General features: G+C 41.0%; 1 protein-coding gene across 7 annotated transcripts in view; it reads right to left on the bottom strand.

Annotated features, from left to right (window-relative positions):
* Positions 1-21,081, bottom strand: part of ARMC3 (armadillo repeat containing 3) — a 100,625-nt gene that overhangs the window by 24,620 nt on the left and 54,924 nt on the right. For all 7 annotated transcript variants that reach the window (XM_041765109.1, XM_041765111.1, XM_041765110.1 and 4 more), the window contains 6 exons: positions 11,432-11,681; positions 7,298-7,434; positions 6,118-6,286; positions 3,257-3,357; positions 2,448-2,549; positions 1,925-2,032 (listed from right to left, as the gene is read on the bottom strand). In XM_041765109.1, coding sequence (XP_041621043.1) covers positions 1,925-2,032; positions 2,448-2,549; positions 3,257-3,357; positions 6,118-6,286; positions 7,298-7,434; positions 11,432-11,681 — 867 coding nt within the window. The remainder of the gene's footprint in view (positions 1-1,924; positions 2,033-2,447; positions 2,550-3,256; positions 3,358-6,117; positions 6,287-7,297; positions 7,435-11,431; positions 11,682-21,081) is intronic.

The raw sequence follows: 21,081 nt of genomic DNA, 5'->3' as shown, positions 1-21,081 counted from the left end.
GAGGTACCAGAAGGAATAGTGCACTTTGATTGATGTTAAGTACAATAGGTATGTAATGGTTACCCAGCAGACAAGTGGCCTATTCTCCCCTTAAGGGGGAGGAAGGCCAATTCTTCCCAAGGCCACGGCTGGGTAGACCAAAGGGAGACACCTGCTTCAAAGCCAGCCAGTGCTTTGTCTGGCCTATGAAGATAAGATGGTCTCTGACAAATAGGCACTTGATAGCTGTTGGGCTTTAGAACTGAAAGTTTGCTTGGAATTGGAGCAGATCTGTCCCATGGCAAACCAAAGTCACATATAAGCTACGATTATGGGTGAGGCAGTAACCAAAAGAAAGTCAAGGAGGAAAACAAAGCATCCGTAAATAAGATACCACGCATGTGGAAAGAGAAAACGAGAGGGAAAGAGACAGAGACCCTACAATTATCTACTTAACCCCAGCTTCTGTCCTGCATTTCCAGGGTTGGACTCGGGAGACTCTTCTATATCCCTGCATGGGTTGAGTGGATTTGGGCCTTTTGCAACTGTTTTGTTCAACAGTACTGACATTTGTTGAGCGTCTACTTTGTGCGAGGCACTGCTCTCTGTGCTTTCCATGCGCTAATTGATGAAACCTCACATTACCCTATGTTATGTCCATTTTACTGAAGAGGAGATTCAGGCAAAGAGAAGGTAACCAACTTGCTCAAGATACACAGCGTATAAGGGTGGACCTTGTCAAAAATGACCTTTTCCTGCAAATGTTCAGATTTCTATTCTCTTGAACACACACAAATGCCTATGTAGGCCAGGCCAGCACTGCGCTAAACACAAGGGAGGTGGAAAGAGAAATTACTCAAGTCAGAACAAGTTGTTGTCCTCCTCAGGGAGCTCTCCGTGCAGTAGAGGTGAAGCACAGAGAAGCCAAAGGAGGAAAGACAGGAGAAGAAGTGGATGGGGGGGGGGGGCAGACTAGGGAGGGGAGGGGAGTGGAGGGCAGGAGAGGGACAGACAAAAAGTATCAGTCCTGGAACAATAGGAGCAGATAAGAAGCAGAGATGAGAATAACGAGCAAAGGAGGCAGGCAATAGAAAATGAAATCAAAAATAGAAAACAAAACAAAACAAAACAAAACACCCAGCTCTGAGGTCTGAGGAGGAGCACAAACCGCTGCCTGGACCTCGGGAGGCCGCCGGGAGCAGTCTCAGTTTAGAAAGCGGATGCTGGGAATGCGTGCCAAGCAGCCTCCAATACCGCAGTGGTTCTGAAGGGCTTAAGTCAACAATAATTAAAGGGTCATGGAGTGTGGCAAGAGGTCCAAGTGGGTTTTTGAGGAATCCAGGAAAGTGCTCATTAGAGAAATAATAGGTTTAAAAATACGTAAACTTACAGAAAGCATGTTTAAAACATGCCAGGCCTAAAAGGCATGAAACCACATTATAATTGTTCCATCAAGTAAGAAAGGGGTCCTATTTCCCTTTCCTCCCTCTGGCTGCCTCCTAAAGGGTCTGAGGTTCCTCTGGGGGAGCAGGACGGGCAGGGGCCGTGGTAGCACAAAGGGGGTGCCCACACTCCAGGGTGCGTGGCAGAGGCAGCCGCCGGGAGAGGGCAGAGGGGTCACTCCACGATGACCACGACGCAGGGGTGGACTTTCAAATGACCAGCTGGAGGCTGCTGTTTCTGGTTTAGAATTAAAGCGTCTGGAGGACTGTACGGTTGATCAAAGTGACCTGAGTTCTCACCCAGAGGCAGGAGGAGAAATTTCCTCCGGTGAAGTTTTAAAGAGACTGCAAGGGACAAAAATGAAGTTACTCTTTAATTACATTTCATGCGTCTTGCCCTGTGCAACATACTGATTCAGAAAGCCACCCGTTCCGGTCACCAGCATCGGTGGGGGGATCAAAACCTCCTATTTAGGAAAATCATGCAATAACACATGTCCTACCTCGATCCTTTTTCCTTCGTGGTGCTTTTGCTAACAGCAGTATTTCGTCCAGAAGTAGGTTCCAGTTTCTCTTCTGTGGGAGATCCAAATCCGGTACTAAAAGGATAACTATTTGCTCTCATGACAAGGAAAAACTCATCATCGATTTCAGTCACATGAAAAATAACGAAACATTACATTTGCAAGGCATTTCGTAATTTCGAAGGCACGTTGCTTTGCCATTCGATGCCTTGGCTCCCTTCCCTGTTGTGAACAGGGGCACCAGGCATCACTCCATCTACAGATAATAAAAACAGAGCCGGCTCACAGCTCGAGGGCTCACTGTGGGTTCACGGCACACAGAAGGTAAAGCCTGCTTTTTTTCCAGTGATCTTTTCCACAGTGATTTTAAAAAGCAATTGTGAAATTACAGTACTATACGAATGAAAAGAATTAAGTTGCCCAAATCTAGACTCTACATTTGTTCTTCTTCCCACCTTGAGGGCAGAATTATTTGAGTCTAGGCAAAATATCATTTTCTTACTTTGTCTTTTCTTTGCTTACTCTTCTTAAGGAAGATGAGGAAGAAATACTCCGTCCATAACCAATATCTGATGATTTGTCTTCCATAGATGCAGGTGGAGAACTAAAAATTTTACACATTTGAAATTAGACACAAATTAAAATACTTCATCTGTCACTATGGGATGTCCTACAAAACACGTCCTTTTTTCCCCCTGGAAAATCATATTTGGAGCTGACATAATGTCATCTATGGAGTGACAAAATGAACACGTAAAGGGGAGGTTAAGGTAAGATGAAGAGAATATTGTAAAGTTTTTCGTGAACTGGAACAGGAAATATTTTTATAAAATGTGTCACATAAAATACACATGACTATTTTAAAGAAGACTTTTGAAGCTTTAATTTTTAGCTTTACTATTTACTTCTTATTTTATATTAAAAAAAAATCTTTGGGCAATGGTGGGAGTCCAGCATGCGGTTGTGGAGCCCTGTAAACATAATTCGTTTTGGTTTGCTTCAAAATCTACTTACACTTTCTTCAATTACTTCATGTTACCAGAAGGGTAAGAAGCAGTGACTACAGAAATACATCTGGAACTAAGTGGTAAAGGGAGTCAGAGGAAAAACCATGTTGGTGGTGATTTCATGGTCTTTACGATGTCGGGCTATGAGTTTACGGACCGGTGTTCATTTTCAGGGTGATGCTAAATACACTGGGCAAAAAAGATGCCATCCTGTGAATCTTATACATTCACACAACGATGACGGACAAACAAAAAACACTGTGTGCCTCCCCGCATCGCTCCTCCCCTCCCCCAAGAGACTCACACATCAGATGATTTACTGTTCACTAAGAGTACAGCACGTAGGTCACTTGGTTCTTGTAAGCAGAGATCCTTCAAAGGCAAGAGTTTGGTGCCGGGATTTATCTGTAGATAATTTAAGAACTAAAAAGTAATATCTGCATGTGTTATATGGTTTTAAATGAAGACTGATGTTCTCGACTGTTTGAAGTAATGTCACACACACATATGCAGTTAGAAATAGGACGTGAACTTTTGGGCATCTTGCCTCCAGCTCCCCACAATCTGTGTTGCCTTATACTCTCAGCTGTTTCACACCACAGTGATCCGTAGTGGAGCTGAAAGTAGTTGAGTTTGCAAATCCCTCTGTAAACGTAAGGGAGAATGGGTTGTCTGTAAGAGTAACTAATTACCAAACAGATGACTAAAAATGCTGTGAGGCTGTCTAAAAACAGGCTGGGCAATTGGCAATTTTACCAGCCTGCTGAGGCGGGTTAGGCCACACCACCTTCTGGGGTCTTCTCCCAATCGTATTATCATCAGATCCCTCTCTCGTCCAAGATACATTTCAGGATACTTTAAAAATCAGATAGATCAGGTCATTTTTCTGCCCAGAACTCTACAAAGTTTTCCTACTTCATTCAGAGTAAAGGCCAAAAATCCTTCTGATAGTCCACAGATTTTACACAATCTGGTCTCTCTTTACCTCCCTGATTTGGTCTTTATGAGAAGGGCCCTTGGTTCACTCAGCTGTAGCTATGCTCACCTCGCTGTTTCTTAAGAATATGCCAGGCATATTCCCTCTTCCCCCAGCCGTCCTCATGGCTAAGTCCCTCACTTTCTCATTTTTGCTCAGGTATTCCCCTCTCCGTTGAGACCTACCTGACCACAGTTTCTTTTTTTTTTTTTTTTTTTTTTTTTTTTATAAATTTTTTTTTTTTTTAATTTTTTTTTTTTAAATTTTTATTTATTTATGATAGTCACAGAGAGAGAGAGAGAGAGAGAGAGAGAGAGAGGCAGAGACATAGGCAGAGGGAGAAGCAGGCTCCATGCACCGGGAGCCTGATGTGGGATTCGATCCCGGGTCTCCAGGATCGCGCCCTGGGCCAAAGACAAGCGCCAAACCGCTGCGCCACCCAGGGATCCCCTGACCACAGTTTCTAAAATGAACATTGACCCCAGTACCCACTCAGCACAACAGAGACCTCTTATCCTGCCTCTGCTCTACTCTTCCCCCTAAAACTCTGATCATTTTGATCACGTGAGATAAATTATTTATCTATTTGTCATGTTTACTGTTTATTGTTTGTCTCTTCTCACTGGTGTCACGAAAGTAGAGATCTCTTTAATTCACTGACATATTCAAACCCATAGTATTAGAAACTTCATATCTACTGAACGAATGAATCAGAGAATTCTCCTTTACAAAGAATATGGTTTCATTAAATTTTTAAAAAACTGTATGAACAAATACATTTTGTCACAGCTTTGTCTGATCCATGGCAACACTGTTCCAATAAGTGTTCTCTGTTGGTTTTTCTGCTCATTTCCTCATTTCTCTCTAGCATCTTTGTACTAATAATGTTGTGCCAGTTCCTTTTGAACTATGCATCACTGAGTGAGATGGGCTTTGTCGGAGCAGTGATTTCTCAGTGGTGTGTGTGTGTGTGTGTGTGTGTGTGTGTGTTATGACAGGTATGGCCGTGGTGGCAGCCGGGGAAAGCAGAAAGAAGAAGAGCAAGAGTCAAGATTTAGGCTAGCCATTTTTCATTATTCAGAATGTCTCTAGGGGCACCTGGCTGGCTGGGACTCTTGATCTCAAGGTGATGAGTTCGAGTCCCACACAGTAGAGATTACTTAAAAAATAAAATAAAAATTTTAAAAATTGTCTCTAATTCTGTTGCCATGATAGCGTGTTTCCTGCAAATATGGTTCAGCTATGTGATTCTTTCATGGCCCTGTTTCCTCTGCCTTTTTGAACCAAGCTGGTCCAGGAAGGCTCCTGCTGCCAGCCTTGCTCGTCCCAGGTCCTTGGGTCCTTTACCTGCCTGGCAGAGAATTTGGCTTTTGCACTTCTAAGCTCTCCTCTCACCTGAGGCAACGATGGTGCTTTCTGAAACCTGCCACCACTAGCTGCCTTGTCCCTCTCTGGCCTATTTTTTCTCCCTTTTCATTCCTCCTCCTGTACCCTTTCTCCCTGATCTCAAGGAATCTTAGTAACTTCTACATTTTTAAATGAAGTCTGGATCATATCTGGTTCCTAGTTTTGCCTAAAATGGCATTTGTAGATTTAAAACATTTTCCCTGGTCTCCTTCCTGCTTTTGGTTTCCAGACGAAAGGAAAATGCTGGCTTTAGCAACAATGCCAAAAAGTCCTCAGAATGCTTCTTTTTAGCTTCTCATTTCTCTTGACATAACCTTGAATTACACTATATAATGTTTTTAAAATCGTAATCAGAAATGCAGCTTAAATAATGTTCTTCTATATTACATTTTTAAAATCTGGCATTGCAGTTTGGTTAGTTTCAATTAGATTATAATTAATAAAATGAAACATTTATACTTCTGTCCTTATCACTAACACTGAGCCCTAGAAATAATAGAACCCCCAAACAAAAAATGCTCCTTCTTTTATATCTTCTCTGAAACTTGAGAGTAGCCTTAGCAAGCTGATTCTACTCCAAGTAATCAGATTCTAGTTAAAACTGTACAGAAATGCAAAATCTTATAGCCAGATAAAGTCATGAATAAAGCTCTGATTCCCAAGTTTCTGTCTATAAGACTATATATTCTGTTAGGTGGTTATAAAATTGCCATGTAATGGCATCGTGACTGAAGAAGAAATGATCGGACATACTAAAATACAAATTACCCAACCCGACTTACCCGACCATAATCATAGAATCCATCATTAATTATGTTACTTGATGACAAATAGCCAGTCAGGCTATATTTCAGAGACAGGTAGTTGTTGAGCAATTTGTTATAAGCTGCCTCACTGAATTTATTTTTTCGACTTACTGATAGATTAATTTCTTCAAGGATATCTAGAGCCCTGTCAATAAGACAAAAAAAGCATTATTTGCTTTATACAAGCAATCCAACATTAAGTTCTCATTTATATATCCGGCCAAGACCCAGAATGAAGAATTGAGATGAGAAGGTTAAAGACATCTCACGCTTTTAGATAAAGTAATACAGACAGAATTATGAAGATGAATCAGTCCTTTTAGAGGGTATATATGCCATGTAGGGTTTCATATTCAAACAGCTGGAAAGGACACTGGGTGAGGAGCCGAAAGTCCTTCATTTAAAGCAAAATTAGGGGCACCTGGGTAGCTCAGTGGTTGAGCATCTGCCTTCAGCTCAAGGTGTGATCCTGGGTCTGGGATGAAGTCCCACATCAGGCTCCCTGCGTGGAGCCTGCTTCTCCCTCTGCCTAGTCTCTGCCTCTCTGTCTGTGTCTTTCATGAATAAACAAAATCTTTAAAAAATAAGGCAAAATTAATATTGAGCCCTAACCTTTTCAGCTAACCAGGCAATACACACAAACATAAAGATGCCTAGAAATAGTGTAAGCCTGTCATTGGAAACCTAGAACCCTATTTGCCAGTGTGTTCAGGCAACTCACGCATCTGCTACTGATGGAGGAACTGCTTTCGTGGGGTTGGTTAAATGCCTGATTCTGATGGAAAGCTTTGTGTGAAGGAGGGAGAAAGAGGATATGCAGTCAGGGCTCACCCATTTTATTTGAGCTTCAAAAGTAGTGAGACAATCACTCGTGAGCAATGGCAGAGGGAAGGGAAAAAGAGGCATTGATGGGGGTGAAAACGTGGAGGTGGTGCGGGGGCAGCAGAGAAGATGCTTTTGTCAGGTGCTGGTGGAGATCACCAGGTGGGAGGAATGATGAAGGGCCCCCTCCCATCTGCTGGGACAGTCACAGCTCCTGAGGGCTCAGCCCCTGCGAGTGGGAGTGTGGACTCTGACTTTCCTTGGGTGCAGAAGAGTGTACCTCTTCATCTTCTGCTCTTCCTCTTACCCAGAAACTCATGGCAGCTCCACTCACCCAAGCCTGCATAATTCAACAGCCATCAGCTCATCATTGGCGCAGACCATCACAGCCCAGCTGGCGTGCCTTCTCACTTCATCATTCTTGGAGCGCAGGAGCTCCACCAGAGGCTCCAGTCCACCTGAATTTCTTAACTAAAAGTGGAAACCAGAAGTCTATGCTTTGAGAGTACAGAACATAAACACTCATTTTTTAAAAAATCTCATTTGATTGTTAGAAGAGTTTAACTATGTGAGAACATTTTAGGATATTTAGATTTTATTACATCCAGGGGAAAACAATCTATTGCAAAACCTTATAGACAGAAGCCCAGGTTTCTGTTCAAGGTCAAGAGGGGGCCACAGTCAAATAATTGAGGGAGGTCATTGTGATTTTACATGGAAGGGACACTGGGTGGAGAGCCTGTCCTCTCGCTCCCCTATGTTCCTTCATTCTGCTCATCAACATGGCTGTTCACTTGGCCCTGTGGTAGATAGAATGATGGTCCCCCAAAGGTGTCCTTTTCCCTGGAAGAGATTTTTGCCAATGTGATAAGTTGCCAGTTTTGAGATGGTGAGAGTGTCCGGGAAAATCAGGTGGGCCCAATTTAATGATTACGGTCCTTATAAGATGGAATAAGGGTTCCTGGAGTGGAGAAAGGAGATGCGTAGAAGCAGAGGTTAAAGTACTATCCTTTGAAGATGGAGAAATGGGCCAGAACCAAGGGATGGAGATGGATGGTAAAAGCTAGAAAGGGCCAGGAAACCGATTTTTCCTCCAAGTCTCCCAGAGGAACATAGCTATGACAACACCTTGACTTTAACCCATAAGGCCTGTTTTCAGACTTCTGACCTCCTAAACTATAAGATAATAGATTTCTACTACTTTAAGCCATGTTGTGGGAATTTGTTACCACAGGAATAGGAAACTAATATAGTCCCCAAGGCTGGGCAGGAGGAACTGATACAGTAACATGCTATCCATGACACTGGACACTGCCACCAAATTGTCAGTGTGGCCAAAGCGTACTGTAGCAATGCCCTAGAAAAAGACCAATTTTTGTTATCACTGCACAGTGTCTTCTCTTCATTTCTCCAAGGGAGGAGTGAGAAAAGAGATTAAAAAATAAGAAGAGAATTGGACAGAACTACATTAATTGCACTATTAAAGGAAATGCAGTTAATAAAGGTGGATTAATTACTCATAGATAAAATTATTCCAATTGGAGAAAAAATGGACAGAGCTCTTATCTCACTGTCTGAAATGCAATACTCTATCATCCAAGCCTAGAGGACAAAAAAGAATATTTTATCAGTTTCTATGTGTAGTATCTGAAGACAAGAGCCCTTATGGGGTATGACTCACTTGATTCAGTCATTTTCTGCCAGTGTCCAGTGACATTTCCTTCTCAGGGATCACACTTTAGTATATGTAACATTACAGCTTTAAAAAGTTTACTTTGAAGCATCTTAGGCTTAGCAAGTCAAATTTCTGAACATTGTTATTTTTGAGTATAATACAGGATAGTCTAACTCCATGTGTTCTTTTGGCAAAGATCTAACTAATTTATTAATTACTTCACATGAGGGCACAATGGGTGGCTCGGTCATGATCCCCGGGGTCCTGGCATCAAATCCTGCAGGGAGCCTGCTTCTCCCTCTGCCTATGTCTCTGCCTCTCTGTCTCTCATGAATGAATAAATAAAATCATAAAAAAGTAAAAAATAATTCCTTCACTCATACTCATTCTTTTAACAACCATTTATTAAGCAAGCACTCTGTGGCACATATATGTTAATGGCATGAACACAGGTAAGAAAAACTCTCAAATCCTTTCCCTAAAGCCTTAAAGAGCTTATAGCCTTTCATAAAAGAACCATATATGCAAATCAGAGGACTAAGGAAGCATGTCTAGGATGTAATGGAAGCATAGAGGATGGTGCTTCCAGCTTGAGGGTTGAAGAAAGGCCTCGTGGAAGACAGGATGGCTGACATGAGTTTGGAAGGTGAAGTGAGATTTTATCAGGTGGATGAAAGTGCGAATAGTTTCCAAGGGGTGAAATCAAAGACATATAAACAAGAGAACAGAACATATGGACAGAATTACAAATAGTATGGTATTTCTGGAGCATAGAGTTATGCCTGGGAAGAGGCTTCAGGCACAGGTGGATAAGTGTGGGTCATTGGGAGCCCTTGCTCATCACGCTAAGCAGCTCAGAATTTTTCTTCTGGGGCAGTGGCATGCCACTGGGGACTTACAATGATGTGATGAGGGTCATATATTTGAAAGATTAGTCTGGAGGCAGTGTGGGAAGCAGGAGGTGGCAGGGTAGGTAGAGCCAGAGACTCAGCTGCACTATTCCAGGAAAGAGATGGACTATTCTGCAGACTGCACAGAGGTAGGACCAAAACGCTTGGAAGCCTAGCATAGTGCCTGGCACAGGGTAGATGGTAAATAAATATGGGGCAGTCTTGAGCCGCCTGGGCAGTTCAGCAGGTTGGGTGTCCGACTCTTGGTTAGACAACTCAGGTCGTGGGGGAGCCAGGTGTTGGGCTCTGTGCTCAGCGGGGGAGTCTGCTTGGGGACTCTCTCCCTCTGCCACTCCCCCGACTCTTGCACATGTAGGCTCCTAAATAAATAAATAAATAAATAAATAAATAAATATTTAAAAATAATATTTGGTAGTCTTAGTGCCTTAATGGATGAATGCAAGTGAACTGAATCAATGGGAAGATCGATGCGGATAGAATAGAGATACCTATGGGACAGAAGAGACAAGATTTGTTAGTCATCTGAGTGGACAGCATAGTGCAAGAGCTTGGGCTCTGGATGGCATTCTTCATCCTCCAATTTACCAACTCTGCTTGGAGCACATTTTGTCTTTAAGCCTGAATTTCGTCCTCTGTAAAATGGGAATTACAAACACGGCCCATCACAAGTGAGGCTTAAATGCTTGTAGAGTGCTTAGCACAGTGCCCACTGCATAGTAAGTGCTCAGTGAGTGTTAGCTATTGCTGTTTATATTGGCGGCAGGGGAGCAAAGTCCTAGGCTGTTTGAATGAGTGCCCTGTGACTGGTGAATATGAGAAAGGCAAGAGAAAAAAGGATGTTTGTAGGTTTATGTTATCTTTATGAACAGAACCAAACATACTTTTACATGACACACTTGTAAAAAAAATGTAATTTTATGCTTTAAAACTTTGAAATATACAAGAAACACAAGAGTATGCGGAACCCATGTGTATAATGTAAAGCATCGTAGTAAGGACACACCTGTTTGTCTACTGCTCAGTTTAAGACATTTAAATGACCTTGAACCCCTGTTTGCTCCTCTCAATTATATCCACTCCCTTGATTCCCCAAGAGGATTTCTTGAATTTGGAGTTAATCATTCTCTACCTTTGTCTTTATAGTTTCAACTTACATGTATGTTTACCTAAGAAATGTATTGCTTAGATTTGTATATTTCCAAATGCTACATAAACAGAATCATAAGTATGCATCCTTTTGCAACTTGATTTTGCTTTATGTTCAAGATTCATCTCTGTCGGTATCTGGATCTATAGCTCATTCATTTTAACTGATGTGAAATTCCCCTTTGTGAGTATGCCACAATTTATACCCATTCTCTTAAAAGAGAACTAGACAAAAAAAAAAAAAAAAGAGAACTAGACAATTGGTGTGTTGCCAGTCGTTTAGATATAAACAATGCCTCCTGGTGCACAAGAGGCAGGAGAACATTTTTGGTATAATTTAGAAACAGAGCTGCCAGATTATAGGATATGCTCTTCTTTGCTAGATAATGCCAATCTGTTTTCCAAAGTGTTGCACCAACTTAGTAGATTTCATTTTTTAATTTTTTAAATTGTATTTGTTTTAGAGTGGTTTTAGGTTTCCAGCCCCTACTCCCAGCTCCCACACAGGAGCAGCTCTTCCATTAGCAACATCCCCCACCAGACTGGTACATTTGTTGCAACTGATGAACATACGCTGACACATTATTATCACCCAGAGTCCGTGGTTGAAGTGTGGTCCCAGTTTTGAAGGATCTAAATGATGGGTCGGTTCAAACACTTGAAAATGTTTGGAATTAATCCACTCAGAGATAGGGACCAGAAAAACTGAGAGAACAAATGTTATTAAAGTTCTCACCTCTGTCCGGGCCTCTACATCACAGGCAGTTGTAGCAACCATGAGAGCAGCCTTGCTCTGCACAACCGTGTTGGCAGAGCACAGCGGGCCAAGGAGGGCGTGCATGACGTCGTGGTTCTGCATGTTCACACGCAGGGGCTCCTGCATTGCCATGTTCGCTAGTACCGTAGCTGCATTGGCAATGGCTCCGTCCCGTTTACTAGACAGGATGTTTATTAATGGATCGATTCCATCAGCTTCAGCAGCAGCACTGGGTAAATGGAGGAGAAATGAATGTCATTCAACTGAGTTCAAGAAATGGTCTTTGGGGTGTACCACGGAGCTTATTAAACAAACGAGCACGTAAGTACAGTTTGGGAAAGAAATTAATTTACAATGCAATGAACCCAGGCTTGAGGAGCTAGTGATTTAGATGGAGTCTGGGAAGATGTCAGTTAAGAATGAATTTAAATAACCCTTTTCCTACTTTTACAGCTTGTAGTTCTAGAAAACTGCACAACTACTTCTTAGAAACCCTCCTACAGCCATTCATTTTTGAACTCAGTGATACTTACAAGACCAGGAAATTCTACTCAAAGAAAATTGATTAAGGTATTCAACTAGTGGGAAAGCAAAGCTTTATATTATTTTTATTTTTATTTATTTGTTTATTAGAGAAGGGGAGAAATCGAATCTTAATCTGGGCATGGAGCCTGACTAGGGCTGGATCTCACAACCTCAGGACCTGAGCCAAAATTAAAAGTCAGACATTTAACCAGCTTAGCTACCCAGGTGCCCCTAGGAAAACAACACTTTTTTTTTTATTTTTTTTTAAAGAGTTTATTTACTTATTCATGAGAGACACAGAGACGGAGGCAGAGACATAGGCAGAGAGGGAAGCAGGCTCCCTGTGGGGAGCCCAATGTGGGACTCAATCCCAGGACCCCAGGATCATGCCCCTGAGTTGAAGGCAGATGCTCAACAATTGACCCACTCAGGTGCCCTGGAAAACAACACTTTAAATAGGAGGAATAAGTGAGTGGGAGATGCTCTTGGTTTAAGTTAAAACTCTTTAGCTCATCCTCCCCCTTTTTAAATAAGGTTGTTAATCGTAGGCAGAGGTTAATGCATTTGAAACCAGCAAAACGTTTTGGAGGTGAATGCTGCTGTTACAAATTAAACATCAAAGATCAAAGTCATAATATTGACATAGTAACTAATTTAAGTAATGTAGGCATATTCAGTTGCTAAATTTCCTATTTCTGCTATAAAAAGACCACAATTATCCATAAAATATATTAATAGTCTCACAAGTGATAAAGGCTAAACCTCTTTTTAACGAACACCATACTTCCTATATAGTCCTTGCTTTCTAATCACTTAAAAAGCTCATAAAGTAGTGAAAATAGAAAAGGGGATCATTTTAACAAGCGGAAGATGATTTAATTACGTTCTTTAACATTTGGAATTGCTTCAAATAAGAGATGTTCCAAGCCATAAGGTACACAGAGCAACCTAGTTTCAAAGGAAGACCCCAAATTCTGTGTTAAAAACCCATTTATAAAAAAATAAATAAATAAATAAATAAAAATAAAAACCCATTTATATCATCAAAGGACTAGAGGTAATCAAGACAATAAAAACATATCTGAGACTCCAATAATATGAACATCCCTTTAAGGTTTATAGCTGACACATATTTTTTTCCACTTAGGATCATATTAAGAACCAAAACTAAAAACAACAGGTGAGGCTGTATGATTCAGCCTGAATCACCCTGTATTCCGATGAATATTCTGATCATTAAATTTACTTAGGTAGCCACTTAGATTTGCTGATTGTGAAGGAGAAGTGACAATCTCAAGAATAGAAGTTATCACAACTGTCCAAGAGAGGGCACAATGTAAATGAAGTGTCGCCGAGGAGAAAGGAAGCTATGCCTGTCACACAGACCAGTTCTGAAGTGGACCTAATGGCAGCAACTGGACCAGAATGAAATAAGGAAGGCAGGTGCTCCAGGGAACACAGGGCTCCCTCGGTGTTAACCCTGAAGGCACCTTCCACCTGGTTTGAATAAATCCGTCCAGAAAACACCATATTGATATGAAGACAGAATCAGAGTTTGGTTCCATTTCTACCCATACCCTAGTCCTTGGTATATATTTAATCCTTCTTTTGGGGTCTCCCGTTCTTTTCCTGGGAAGGCATCCCTTTAAAATTTGGTTAGATGACACAGAACCAGAATTTGTTTATATAAAAATATTGGTAGAGAGGGCCTGCAGCTCCCTATGATAGCCTGAGGGCCATCATTTACTCTCCTTTCTAGGGGACAAAATAAACACTCTTAAGATAAGTTTTCTTTTCTTTTTAAAGATTTTATTTATTTATTTATTCATGAGAGATACACAGGGAGACGCAGAGACATAAGCAGAGGGAGAAGCAGGCTCCCTGCAGGGAGCCTGATGCAGGGCTCAATCCCAGGACCCCAGGATCACAATTCTCTCTCCTATTAATCAGTGGTCACTTGATTGTATGAATACGGAAAAATTTGGAGGCCCTAGTATATTAGTTTCTCAGAAATGTCTCATGTTTTTATTTATAGCTGAAATACTGAATTTTTTAAAGCTGCCAGCAAGAATGTTAAATTATGCATATTTTCTAATTAATATAGACGCAAACCTGCTCAAAAATCGTTTTATTCCTTTGACTTATTTTTCACGCGCTGAATGCAATCAGTCCCTTCAGCCAAAATACTTTGCAGTTTTTAATCATTGTGAACATGCCTCAGTTGGAAAGCACAATTCCTTTGTCACTTAGTGATTTTTTTCCTTTCAGAAGGTTCACCTTTCAAAACATCCTGGAGAATCAAGGAGGAGCACACTGTGGAGTTATTTCATTGCAACCCTGATAGAAGCTACAAGTATTATAGGTAAATGCATACCAGGAAATTCTCCAGGGCTTTGTCTTTTGTATGCATCAGGGGTTTTCTGGAAAATTCAAGTGCATACATAGGATCACACTCTGTTGTTTCAGTTTCTCTTATTTATTCAAAAAACAAAACAGAACACAAAACAACAACAACACACACACACACAAAACGGGCTGCGAGATACAGGAATTTTCATCAGATGTGCCTCTGCTCACAGCCTTTGTGCTTGGGTTTCGCTTCCTCCTCTCTCATGGACAAAGGCATATTTTGCCTTGGCTCATTTATATCCTTACCTTCTGCTCTTTTCTGTGCTCTTTATGAGCCAGTAAAGAGAAGTACATAAAATCCTAGCTGTTTAAGAAATCAAAGATTCTAGTACACAGCGGAACATAGCTTTTACTAAATTGAACATAACTGCCAGCACCAAAGACAAATCATTCGCGTGCAGCTGGGAGAACAATTTGCATTGTACGTACGTACCTGCCCATAATATGCTCTGTGCGGTCTGTTTAAGTGTAAAAAGCATAACTGAGATTAAGTTGTTATGGTGGGAAAAAAAACAAGCTATTATTCTTACCTAAAAAAACTAATTTCATTATAGAAATAGAGCACAGACTTTATATTTTTTTTAAACAGAATCGCATTAATTTCATGTTTCAAACCGAAGACATTCTGTTTTATTTTTCTCTGTGTCTACTATGTACACAAGCTGAAGTCTGTCATATTTTAAAAACACATTTCCGTTTCCTAGATAGTATGGCATTATCCAAATGAACGGGACAGAAGTCAAACTGCTTTGTTACAAAATCCAGAATTATAGGGCCATATGTCATCGTGATAATCAGAAAATATTTTGATTTTTACTATCATTAACCTCCATCATTTGAAGTTTAATCAAGTAAGAGTTTAAAATGTACATTCAGAAAAACTAACTAAAACCCAAATATGGGAAAGTATAAAAACATCTGTTTATATAATTTGATACACATAAACAGAAGTGAAGTTCGATGTGTCATGTGTATCCAATTTATTACCAAGTCCTGACTATTTTCCTCCTCCTTATTTTTTTTTTTTAAAGATCCTGTTTATTTATTCACAAGAGACACAGAGAGAAAGGCAGAGACACAGGCAGAGGGAGAAGCAGGCTCCTTGCAGGGGGCCCGATGTGGAACTCGAACCCAGACCCTCAGGATCATGACCTGAGCTGAAGGCAGACGCTCAACCACGGAGCCACCCAGGCACCCCATTCTCCCTATTTCTTGAATCTCTCCCCTTTCCAGCTCCATTTCTCTGATCCAATCTCGTCCACATCCTGTCTTGTGAATTATATTCCCTTCTAACAGGTCTCTCCTCTCCCCCTCCAATCCTTTCTCCAACTTAGAGCTAAAGTTTTCTTTTGAAATAATAATCAGATTATTATAGTTATATATATCATGCACATAATCAGATTTCTTCCCTATTTAAAATGTTTCTGGTTTCACATTGCTCAGGATGAAGCCCCAAATTTCTCACATGGCCCCGAAAGCCCTCCCTGAGTCCACTGCACCCCCACGCCCGCCCTCTCTCATCTTTACCTGTGGCTCTGTGCTCTGGGCCTCTCTGGCGACCTGCAACATGCCAGGGCTCCATCTTACCTCTGGGTGTTCCCATATGCCCATCCTTCTCACCTCATGATGACTCTTCCCCCAGATAATTCCCATTCAGCTTGGCAAGCTCAGCACAAACACCTCTTCCTCAAGGAAGCATACCTTGACCCCCCAAACTACATATCATGTGTCTCTTTTCCACATGAGCTCAAAATCATTTGTTTGCTAAACATGTATACATTTTTTTAAAATGATGTTTTGGCTCAAATGGTCGCATAGAATGCAACGATCTTAAGATACTATTTTACAGAAGCTTGTTGTGGAAAGGAGTTTACCACATAGCTTTTCATTTAAATCCTGGAGCCCACAATGAAAAAACACTTAATAGCATGGATACTAAGAACATGGTTTAAGGAAAAATATGATCACTGAGAGAATACTCTGCTATCTCATGTCTGTGTGTCTTTGCACTCAGGTTTTCTCTGCCAAAAGGCCTGTCGCTACCCATCCACACCTCTGCCTGGGGAACTGGAGCTCACCCTTCCAGACCTCCTCAGCTGTCCCTTCCTGTTCAGGGTCATTCTGGTCCATCAGTGCCTCTCCTTGGTATTCACTCCCCCTCTCCCTATGTCTACACTGGTCCCCACTTCTTAGAGGCAGTACTTGACTCTTATTTCTATGCCCAGTGCTGAGAAGATCAATATATTTAAACGGACTTGACTCAACTCAAGGGGAGTGCTGAAGAAAAGTTCAGTAGGAGTCAAGAGAGGATGAGAGAAAAATCAGCGTTAAGTTTGCAAGAAGGCATAGGACCCAACACAACCGGGATCTCTGCTTGTATCACTTAGAGCTGCTCTCCCCATCCCCAATGCTTCCCTAATTATTCAGTGAAATAATTTTGATATGGAGTTTGGCGAATCATATCTTGCACTTCAGACAACGTCTTAGGGATTGATCTCTTTATATATCAAAGGCTGTCCATATTTTGTCTTTGCAGACATCGTTGACTCTGTTTATTTGGGTCGTGTCATCAGATGACACCATTTGGTACTTCTCAGAAAATCCTTGCTGCAGTTTGGAGGTTCACGTGTAACCCATCTGCAGAGGCTGGTTACATGAATCAAGGGTGACCTTGGGCAGTAGAGAAATCTGTTTAACAGAGCCCACATACAGGGTAATATGTGGAACCCGATGGAACAGATGGTAATATTGGCAATCAGAACCTTGTTTGTTAACAGTGATTACAACCATTCCCACCAGCATGACTTTTCATATGTCTCTGCAAGGTTTGTCACACTAAGGAAGACATACCGGTGGCAGACACGCTGCAAGGGGTCAGGAGAGGTGCTCCTGCACAGGCTCAGGGGTGGTGTGTTTGAGCCTCCCCAGCTCCCAGCAAGTCTACATAGGAGCGTGGGGAGGGGACCCTGGCCGGTGTGATAAACAGGTCTCCTGGTTATCGCAGCCAGATTTGGAATGCTGTGAACAGGATTCCTGACTCTCGTTCCAACCAATTTTTCAACAAAAGTAATGATCCAAGAAGTCGAGTGTGTTCGTTAAATCGATCAATTTCTGAGTACATCCCAAACAGCTATGACCCAGCCGCAGCCCCACAGTCGCAGAAGAATGGGGATGTTTGCCCTCCACCTCGGGCTGAATTCCAGGGCTCGCAAAAGTAGCCAAGAGAATTTTCTCCTTTTAAAGAAATAGTGTTTAAAGAAACTTATTAGTAGTAAGGGAGAGAAGCACAATTCATTGTGGGCAAATGCTTAAAATGAAAGGTTTTCAAATTTATTTTTAAAAATTTTTTGAAAGTTTTTTTTAAATAGTCTGTATTTATGAAAGTAAAACCCAGCCACAAAAACAAACGCACGCAGTTTTACATCCTATAGCAAAATAGGAAAAAGGTGAAAAATAATTTTTTTTAAAGTAGGTGAAATCGAATTCCTTCTCTCATACTGATGTATCTCGGTGGCATAATTTTGAGACTTCCAGGGTATGCTTTTCTGCTACGGTTGCTATGACATCATGGTTTCTAAAGAGAAAGGGGCCAGTTGCAAAGAGACTAGTACATGCTAACCCAGCACCTTCTCGAACAGCATGCAGGTTTTTGTTACCAATTATGAGGCAGTCAATCAAAGTCTAGGGAAATCAAATGTAATTTTCTTACAAGTGACATGGAATCCTTATTGACCTATCTGTTCAATTGCAATACTTCACTTCCATACATGCCGCCGTCTGTTTCAAAAGCTGGAATGCCTGCCCATAATTAACTAGCTGCCATCAGGAAAGAACAACCGTCTTCATTATACATGGCTGACTTGTCTCCTGATAAAGTACGAATAATGGTCAAGGTGTTGGAATACTCATAATAAATGGCTTTTGCAGTTACCAAATATTTCTGTTTCACTGGGAAATCAGTCTATTTACGTATCTGTATGTGACAAGTGACGCAATCCCAAAGTAATTAGAAGTACCATGTTGATTTCCTTAACTAAATAATAAGGATGCTGCATGCTTTCGTGTGATGGCACATGAAAACCCCTGGCCTTGCCAGGGCTTCTTATTTTCATCAGCTCTAATGTCATTTCTTCAGAGAGGCCGTTTGACAAGCTTTGTGTCATCCTCCTGACCCCTCTCACAACCCCAGTGTCACGCAGGCTCCTCTCTAGGACGTTGTGCTACTTTATTTAATTGATACTGTTATCACTTCTGAAATTACCTTCTTAAAGTTACTCCCTATGGTCTGCCTCCCTGTGCGAAATGTAGGTTTCATGACAGCAGTCTGATGGAACCTTCGTTGTGTTCCCTAGGATATCCCTGCAGCCTACAATAAGGCCTAGATGTAAAGAATCCCCAAGTAATGGTGAGAGAATTACAAAAGAAACCTAAAAACATAACTTCCTTCACCTTTGAGACAAAATGATGAAAGTGGTAAAGAGTGATCCCAGCTAGTTCCTAGTGGAAGTTGTGCTCAAGACTCCCTATGATACTGGATAGAGCGTAGTCAGATGCACAAAGTATAATAGATAACCTAGGCTCGCTTTTCTTTCTTTTATAGTGAAGAAAGATAACATTTAGAGAGATTAAGACTTGCTTGTGAGGCAAGTCAACAACCAACACAGGATTAAAAGTTCAGTGGTCTTTTAGTCTGTAAACTTTATTACAATCATCAATTGACAAATATTTTTTAAAGATGTTATTTATTTATTCATGAGAGATACACAGAGAGAGGCAGAGATATAGGCAGAGGCAGAAGCAGGTTCCCAGTGGGGAGCCCGATGTGGGACTCGATCCCAGGACCTCGGGATCACATCCTGAGCCAAAAGCAGACACTCAACCACTGAGCCACCCAGGCATCCTCATTCTGGGGATTTAATAATACATTCCATATCAAATACCTAGCTCAAGGCCTGGCTCACACATGCCAGCTATCATCATCACCACTGTCTGCTGACATTCAGTGAACCACAAGGCAGAGACTTTCCTATATCCTATCTTACTTGATTTCTTGTACCATGGAAAAATATCATATTTCCAAATTTAGATGTGCATATGAAATTTTCAGACTTTTTCAGCTAAGTGGTCAAATCTCCCACCTGCAGGGGTAGAGCTGGGACAGTTTCCTCAGGAATCTCACCAAGGTCTCTCCCATTTAGGTGCAGCCAATAAGCAATAAAGGCCATTTCCAGAGAGGGGGAATAAAAAGTCACAGAAAATGATTAATATAAAAAGTCAAGGATGAGTAAAAATGGAATTTATGTAGGCTTTAAGTACTGCTTCAAAGTGAGAGTGTGAGAGGAAAAAAAATCACACAATAATTTGATAATTCTCTGTGAAAATCAGTAATATTGGAAATTAAACCTGAAAGAGGTGCCAACAACTTTTTAAAAAGGTTATGCAAATGTCAGTCTCTCCTCTCTGGGTAATAAAAGCAGCATAGACAATTTTCTAAATGAACATTTCATGGGATTCACAAAGCCTCACAAAACTAATAGCCAATAAAATTTAAACTGTGAAGACTGACTAGGCAACAGCTAACACAAAATGGAGATATGGAATCAATCTGTTTTATTGTAAAATCCAGCTTTTCATTCTACATCTTTCTTCAAATCCAGTATGATTTTTCCAACCTATCATAGCCTGTGTCAGAACAACATTCTATCAGGCAGAGAAGGAATCCAGGTGCTAACAGGTAGAAATGAAAAGGACCCACTCAGTAAAGTTGGATGGTAATAATACAAGAATCAATTTTAGATTTACCACAAAGAGTCTTCCCATTTATTTGATCTATTAACTTCAGAAGCCTTTTAAAATAGTCAATAAACACCATAAGTTCTTTGAGGTATCGTCCTCAATACAAAAGTTTGAAACATCCTTCTACAAAACTGAATTTCCTAAAAAGGTCATGAAACGAACTCAATTATCTTGTAGGATGCTCATATTGTGAGCGGTCTAATTAAAAGGAGGTAGCATCTTACAACAAAGTGATGCTAATAAGAATTTTAAAACAAAATAATCTTTTCTATTATGTGGAGTCAAGAGCAAAAAATCAACTCCAGAGTGACTACAATAACAATGAGATTAATTGATGCCATCCAAGCATATGCTATTAATCCTATATGGTTATGTAGCGCAGCCCATATTCAGTCACCAGAACAATGAATGTGTCAAAACATTTTAAAGCGACTGCATCTTAAAAGGGACCAGAGACAAACGCAAGCATCTATTAACACACATGGAGCAGGAGAATATTCTCTCTTCAAAAACACAATGAAATGCTTACGAGATGACAATATTTTAATAATGTTTTAAAAATATTATTTTAGACGCGCCAGAGAGTGTTTCAAATTAAATTAGCGTGCCTTTCATTGAAATAGGGAGCGAGCTTTCCAGGGCCCTTTTTGCCCCTCCCCCAACTCGCTCCTGAACGACCACTAGGGGTCAGTATGAAGACACAGTTCCCTCCACTGCTCGCAGAGGTGGGGAAAAAAAACACCACCAAGCTCTGGATACATTTTCCAAGGGAAAAACCCTGATGCAACAAAGACAATAACTGCACGGCTTCAGCATCCTGAAGTCCAACCGATCCATCAAGTCTGTACCATGAGTTTGCATTTTTCATGAGCCTACGTTTATTTTGTAAATCACAGTGG

Source organism: Vulpes lagopus, chromosome 8 (assembly GCF_018345385.1).
Source record: "Vulpes lagopus strain Blue_001 chromosome 8, ASM1834538v1, whole genome shotgun sequence".
In the NCBI taxonomy this organism is placed as follows: domain Eukaryota; kingdom Metazoa; phylum Chordata; class Mammalia; order Carnivora; family Canidae; genus Vulpes; species Vulpes lagopus.
Note: the sequence above shows the minus strand (reverse complement) of the source record. Positions and strands in the feature narration are given on the sequence as shown.